Source organism: Habropoda laboriosa, unplaced genomic scaffold (genome assembly GCF_001263275.1).
Source record: "Habropoda laboriosa isolate 0110345459 unplaced genomic scaffold, ASM126327v1 scaffold99, whole genome shotgun sequence".
In the NCBI taxonomy this organism is placed as follows: domain Eukaryota; kingdom Metazoa; phylum Arthropoda; class Insecta; order Hymenoptera; family Apidae; genus Habropoda; species Habropoda laboriosa.
Window position 1 is genome coordinate 158,823 of NW_017100239.1, and position 7,055 is coordinate 165,877.

The 7,055-nt window shown below is 33.2% G+C and overlaps 3 protein-coding genes across 7 annotated transcripts in view; 1 reads left to right on the top strand and 2 right to left on the bottom strand.

Annotated features, from left to right (window-relative positions):
- The window catches only part of LOC108571862 (protein PRRC2C-like), a 14,905-nt gene extending 13,704 nt beyond the window's left edge, over positions 1-1,201 (bottom strand). For all 5 annotated transcript variants that reach the window (XM_017934014.1, XM_017934011.1, XM_017934012.1 and 2 more), the window contains exon 1: positions 781-1,201. The gene's annotated coding sequence lies outside the window, so the exon portion shown is untranslated. The remainder of the gene's footprint in view (positions 1-780) is intronic.
- Positions 1,202-1,506: 305 nt separating this feature from the next.
- On the top strand, positions 1,507-2,355 carry LOC108571822 (peptidyl-prolyl cis-trans isomerase-like 3). The gene is made up of 4 exons (XM_017933963.1): positions 1,507-1,631; positions 1,729-1,803; positions 1,871-2,151; positions 2,229-2,355. The coding sequence occupies exons 1-4, from the start codon at positions 1,629-1,631 to the stop codon at positions 2,353-2,355; spliced, it is 486 nt and encodes a 161-aa protein (XP_017789452.1). The 5' UTR covers positions 1,507-1,628.
- Positions 2,356-2,464: 109 nt separating this feature from the next.
- Positions 2,465-6,202, bottom strand: LOC108571703 (sarcosine dehydrogenase, mitochondrial). The gene is made up of 15 exons (XM_017933814.1): positions 6,122-6,202; positions 5,955-6,057; positions 5,621-5,877; positions 5,326-5,538; positions 4,916-5,245; positions 4,660-4,822; positions 4,446-4,593; positions 4,212-4,350; positions 3,944-4,141; positions 3,580-3,847; positions 3,388-3,517; positions 3,060-3,316; positions 2,833-2,995; positions 2,649-2,759; positions 2,465-2,594 (listed from the first exon to the last, which is right to left on the bottom strand). The coding sequence occupies exons 1-15, from the start codon at positions 6,143-6,145 to the stop codon at positions 2,465-2,467; spliced, it is 2,634 nt and encodes an 877-aa protein (XP_017789303.1). The 5' UTR covers positions 6,146-6,202.
- Between the last annotated feature and the right edge of the window lie 853 nt (positions 6,203-7,055).

Below are 7,055 nucleotides of genomic sequence, written 5' to 3' on the forward strand. Positions count from 1 at the left end.
TGTATATTAAAATAATTATAATTTAACTTATTCTATTCTTAAAGTATTTGTTATTGCTTCAAAGTATGTATGAACATATGAATATATAAACAAAAACATGAAAAAATAAATTGGGTAGCCAAACAAAAAATTGGTGGCCATTGATACAATTGTTTGGAAAAATAAACGGAAATAGTAATGAATCAAATGAAATTATATGGAAAATTAGCTAACAAGCCAATATTGTTCTACATCAAACATAGTAGTATAAAAAAGGACATTAGCGATAACAATTACACGGAACTCGAAAATAACACTTATGAAGGATGGTAGGAAACAAAAAAAATTGACAAGAATGTTCGATGCGGAAAGTGGAATGCAGACAGGAGCATTTCGAAAAGCTTTGTTACGACAAGCGAATGGAAAGAGAAGAACGGAAAATGCGAAGAAATGAAGGACCACTGGAAGTGTAGGCAAACATTAAATGAAATAAGTGAGAAGTGATAATTAAAAAGTGGAACAGTCGGAGCGTAATGATCGGACCCAACCCCAGGATTGTGATGTCAAAGTCACGAAAATTCAAAACAAAAAGATTCATGTCGAAATATTCGTGAAATTTCAAAATAAGCAACAATTACTCAAATTAGAAACCTGCACTAATTCAAAGTAATGTTGAAGCGACATTAAATAGAGAAAAAAACCTTTGAAACTGAATGATCAGAGAACAAAGTTACATAGCAAGGTTTCCACGTAGAAAAAAAGATTCTGATGAAGAAGCAAATCAAAGAAATAATGACTTACCTTGGTCCGTCCAAATGGGTTTGCAATTCACAAAAGGGTTAATTCCCAGTTAAATTAATTAATGTCCGGATCGTCACGGATTACAATTATTACAAGCGTACCGCGCCTGCGAGACACAGAAACTTCTTTTCCACAATTCGTCCAAGATGGCGAATGCGCGACTTTCGGCTCTTCTTCCGCGATCAATACAATTACGTCATGCAACCAAAGAGAGCCGTTTGCACAGACGCGCCACTCGTCTGGATTTTCTTGTCACTCCTTTACGATAACTTTCACAATTAAGTTCTTTTCCCTTTTATTATGTAAAATGTAGTTCTATTCTCAATTTAAACAACTTTAAATTCGCTCTTTACAAGTTAAACCTACGCCACGGTATCCGATATTCTTTTTTACCTAACCGTTACTTGTAACGAGAAACGAGCGGAACATTCAGCAGAAATAAGTGGCGCTGCTTTGATGATTCCTTACCGCTTTGAACCAAAGTCAAATTGGATACAAATACTTGGATATCCTTCGTAAATTATGTTCTGTACAGTTTACAAATAATTCAAATATGTTCTATTTTTTCTTCCTAGTTATATATACACATTTCTTAATTTTTTTATCAATTTACTATTCATTTAAAATTAGTATGTTAGTAAAAGTTTGATTTCATTTGGAAGTAAATTCATACACTTGATTTCGTTGGTAATTCTATAAAATTCAACATGGCCGTCCCTACGTACGTATATACATGTGAATTCGGTTTTTTCATCAATGCATAATAGATAGCGAAAAATGTGAATGATATTAACAATAACAAGCGATGTTTCTTGACTTCTACAAAACAGTGGACAATACTTTTGAAAATGGTGGGTAGATGAATATTACTTCTGCCTACTTTGTTGAGACCGTAGATATAGGTTTTGCATTGTTTTGACACATAATATAAAACATAATCAATTGTAGAGCGTGACTTTACATACTGACGTTGGTGACATAAAGATAGAATTATTTTGCGAGTTGTGCCCAAAAACTTGTGAGGTAAGATTTTTATATTTTGGTTGGCACTTGCTTTAGTAATAATTACTTTTCTTTTTTTTTTTTGCAGAACTTTCTTGCCTTGTCTGCTAGTAACTACTATGACAACTGCTTATTTCATAGAAACATAAAGGGTTTTATTGTGCAAACTGGAGATCCTACACAAACTGGTAAAGGTGGAATATCGATATGGGACCGTAAATTTGAAGATGAATTTAAAGAAGAATTAAAACATAATGCAAGAGGACTTGTTTCTATGGCTAATAATGGCCCAAATACAAATGGAAGCCAATTTTTTATCACGTATGGTCCTCAACCACACTTAGATCTTAAATATACTTTATTTGGAAAGTAAATATACTCATTCTCTGATCTATAAACTTATCATATTTCAATTGTACTTAACAAATTTTTGCTTTTATTTTTAGAGTGATAGATGGTTTAGAAACCCTCGAGCAGATAGAGAAATTACCTGTAAATCCTAAAAATTATAGGCCACTTACAGAAACTCGAATAAACAGTGTAACTATACATGCTAATCCTTTGGCAGGATAAATATAAATGTATAGAAGATAGCAATTAAGGGTGTTTGTTTCTCAAGGTCTTTTTTTTTTAGAACTTGATAATTATATTTATTTTCATATGTTTCTTACAATCGTTTTGCTCATATCTGATCAGATGAAGTTGGACGGTAAAGATCTAACGCGTATCGTTTCCCCATTGCTTCAATCTCATAGTTACCATTTTCTACAAATTCTTTTGTCACAGATCCTCCGTTCGGGTGCTGGATGTACCTAACATTAAATAATGTTAACTGTAATTTCATTTGATATCATTACTTTACTTACCCATGACCAATGGTATTTCCACAGCTGTATCCCTGTTCTGCCCTTCGTAAATAACCAACAAGACAATTATTTCTATAAATAGCTTCTAAACCCCATAATGGAACGGTACCACTATTGCAATATACAGTATTAGTATTATTTTTCAAGTTGAGTATAAACATTAACAATATCCTACGATACATACCCATTTAGATGAACGCGTACCAGTTTCTTTTTAACTCCAATTTTTCGCAACCGATCGACTGCCATTTTTCCTAAATATTTTCCAGTATTGCGACAAATAAATCCTAATCCCGCTTCGACGGGATTATCATCGGTTCTAAGATCTGAACCCCAAAGTAGATTGCCTGAAAGATATAGTCACGATGGCAGCATACGTTTAAAAATGACAAAAACCGATTATTTACATACCCTTTTCGCAACTAAGGCTATGCAGTGCTCGATATCCAGCAAACTTCATATGGTACGATTTAGCACAATCTATCAAAGCTGTATAAACTAGTTGACAAGATGATTTTGAAATATGTAACTCGAAACCAAGTTCACCAATGAAACTGAGCCTAATTAAGCGCACCACTTCGTTTTCAATTTTCACTAGTTTTGTGGTTGAATATTTGAAAGATTCATCGGAGATTTCCTCTTTTATCAATAGTTCCACTATTTTTCGGCTATATGGTAATACATTTTTTATCATCTCAAGATGTAATGCTAAATGTGGCAAGAGTACATAGTGCAATACCTATTAGGTCCTTGTACAGATAGAATACCAATTTGTTCGGTGATGTCGTGTAAAGATACATCAAAGCTGTTCTCTGCTATTACCTTGTTGATATGAGCCCAAGTATGATATGCTGATACGCCGCTTGAAACTAACAACAAATGTAAGAAATTACCTATTCATGTTACAATATTGACCAATATTGAAACGTACCAATATAGAATGCTCTTTCTTTAAATATGAGATTTACAATTTCACTTGTGCCAGGTTCCATGACTGTAACTGTACAGTCTGTTTCTACGCCTCCGGCATGATTCAACATGCAAGTGTAAATTGTTTTATTAATACCGCGGTTCGTGTTTGCCGTGAACAAATAATTTGCCGTTTCTTGAGCGTCTGGCCCACAAAGATAGAATTTTCCGAGATGAGACATATTGAATAAAGCAACATTTTTACGACAAGCAATAGCTTCTTCTCGTATCTACCGGAAGTGTAAAAATTGTTTAATATCGATACTTGGTCCTTTTCTTTTCTTTCTTTCTTTCCTTTTTATGTATTTGACTTTATAAACACCTACTATGTTATGATACGGTGAAAAATTAAAATTATATTCTCTTTCTAGAATTGCACGATATATGTCATTCCGTTTTTTTCTTGTTCCGCAACATTCACCATAACTGTATGGCATAATTTCAACATTTTTCGTGGAAGAAAACCATCCAGGTCGCTCCCAGCCCTGGCGTTCTTCCATGATAGCACCCTCTTTAACAAGCAACTATCCATCATGTACTCATTAAATATTGATCTTAATAGAAAACCCTATTATATAATTATACTACTCTTACATTGTGAAAAGGATCTGTTTTAAGATTTCTACCACATAGTGGTTCATCATGTGGAAATATAATGGTGTAATTTTTTGCATAGGCTTCGTAAGATCTATCATTTGCCCAAATAAAATTATTTCTTTGTTCCGGTAGAAATCTGCGAGTCGACAAATAGATATAATATTAGTAGTATCACTGACGGAATAGAATTGAAAAAAAGAAAAAAAAGTAACAAAAAAAAGGAAAGATTACCTTCTAATGTCATAGTTGAACATGTATTTATCTGGCCGACCATTGATTATCCAATGGGCAATTTGTTCTCCGCATCCACCTCCTAACATCATTCCTGCACTATTATAACCACAAGAATAGAACAATCCGGAACAACGAGGATCTTCTCCTTTTGAATGAGGTAAAAGTTAAAGCGAGAATACGAGAATGCCAGAAAATATTTTTAAATACTTACCCATAATCGGTCTATGATCTGGAGTGAAACTTTCCGGTCCGCATATCGTTGTTCTTATTCCAGTTGTTGATAACTTAGGAATTAACTGAATCATTGATTCTAAATGTGCATTGAAGATATTCCAATCTAATTCATAGAGACTAAATGAAAAATGTTCGGGAACCTTGTATAGAAACATCAAATTCATTAGTGAAGCTGTTCCTTTGCCCGAACTACATTCTTGTAAATTTAAAATTAAGGAATAATGTAGACTCACAGATGGTATCACGATAGGATTTGGTTCGTAACCACCTATAGCTATGGAACTACCCTGTATCCGAAAATACAGACTGATATCAGGGTCTCTAATATTTGGAAGACCCTGTATTCCTTCTATAGGTTCTGTAACAACATAAGCATGTTTGATCGGTGTTAGAGGTATGTTCACGTCTACCATGTTTGCTACATTTTTTGACCAAACTCCAGCAGCATTGAGAACAACATCTGTTTTTATAATTCCATATGGTGTCTCTACACCATAAATCATTTTATTGTTTTTAATAGTTTCTTTTGTGAGTATCTTTATAACAGGACAAGCTTCAATGATCTAAATAATTGTAATAGCTTCATATCATCTTTTACCAAGTATTATTATTCATTTGTAAAAAAACATTAAATAATTTTTACCTGACAACCATTACTTTTTGCTGATTTCGTCAAAGCATTTATTAACATAGTCGGATCAATAACCCCATCTTCTGAAGAGTAAATAGCTCCTCGAATACCGTTTTCATTCAGTAAAGGAAATAATTCCTTTGCTTCTTGGGGAGAAATTAGATGTGCTTGAATACCAAAAGCTTTTGAACCAGTGATCATCCTTCTGTATTCATCTAATCGTTCCTATAAAATATAGCAACCAATAGCGATAATGATGATGATGATGATGTGATGATGATAATGATGAAGAAGAAGACAAATTCACATTGGAACGTGCAATGTAAAGTCCGCCGTTCTTTATCCATCCTGGATTTATCCCAGTTTCTTTTTCCAAAGTGTTAAGAATGTATCTTGTAGCATTCAACAATTCCATTTCAATGTCACTTGGACCACGAATACTCCACATAAGTCCAGCAGTATGCCATGTTGTACCAGATGTTAGTTTTGACTTATCTAATAATACGGCGTTAACACCATATTTTCCTAAGCGATAGAGAGCATTACAACCGGCGCTACCTCCACCTGAAAATGATAGACGGTACGATGATTTTTGTACATTAAGTGATCAAGGGTGATATCTAGTGGGGTCCTGTATTTACCTACTATTACAACATCTGCATGATCTGGTAGTTGTATGGTGGATGTTAAATTCACTGCTCTTGTTGTTACCGATCTTATACAATTAACACGCACATTATACAACTGAAAATAATTGATTGGAAGCCTAATAAATCTTATATGAACTAAAAGAAATACTTGGAAATACCTTGTGTTTTATTAAACGAAACATGTTTTTTATACGAAGAGAGGTAATATAAGTTTACAATGTCCTAACGTTACGCTTGATATAGTTGAACTGTTCTGTCCATACTTAGTCGTTTCAATGTCCCCGTTTTTCAATCCACACTATCGAACATACTCGGTAATCTACTATATAGTTTAACGATGTTTTTCTTGTATTCTATATTTAGAGAACATTCAAAAAGTAATATACTTGAAATGTTGTTGTTCACGAATTGATATGAAAATAAAAAGTACCCTCGTTATCTTGCATCTTTGCTCTATAATTGAAAAAGTATTATCATATAGAAAGAATGAAACTTTTTCTTGTATCTTTCATTGGCAATAATTACACAGATAAATTTTTTTATTTTGTTTCTTCTCTTACAATGTATCATTAAACAAACATAATAGAAATTGTTTATGATTAACTTGTTTTGCATAAAATGAGAATTTTTTCGTTTTTAATTTTAATATGAACTATGGTGTGAAATTTAATGAAATTTCGCTCGTACAAAGTTAAATATGTATTTAACGATACGATACCATCGATTCGCATTCTTTCCACAATATTCCGTAATTACGAAATACGTGTAAAAGCGAACGCTACTCATAAATATCGTTTAGCGAAAAATAAACGCTTTAGCTGTCAGAATGTGTGCAGCGTACGTATGTACGTTTGCACACGTGATTCCTATTTACGTATGCGCACGATAGCAGTTAGTTCATAAATTTTATTTGCTTGTTTTCACAGAGAGACAATCATAAAAAGCGAATAAAAACCCATCCAACTGTGTCACTCGGATCTACGCTGTACATGCACGCGCGTATATACATGTTTATATGCACATGAATAAATATATACAGAGTCTTTATCTATTAAAGAAACATTTAAGTATAAATATAGAATAAGAAAGAAA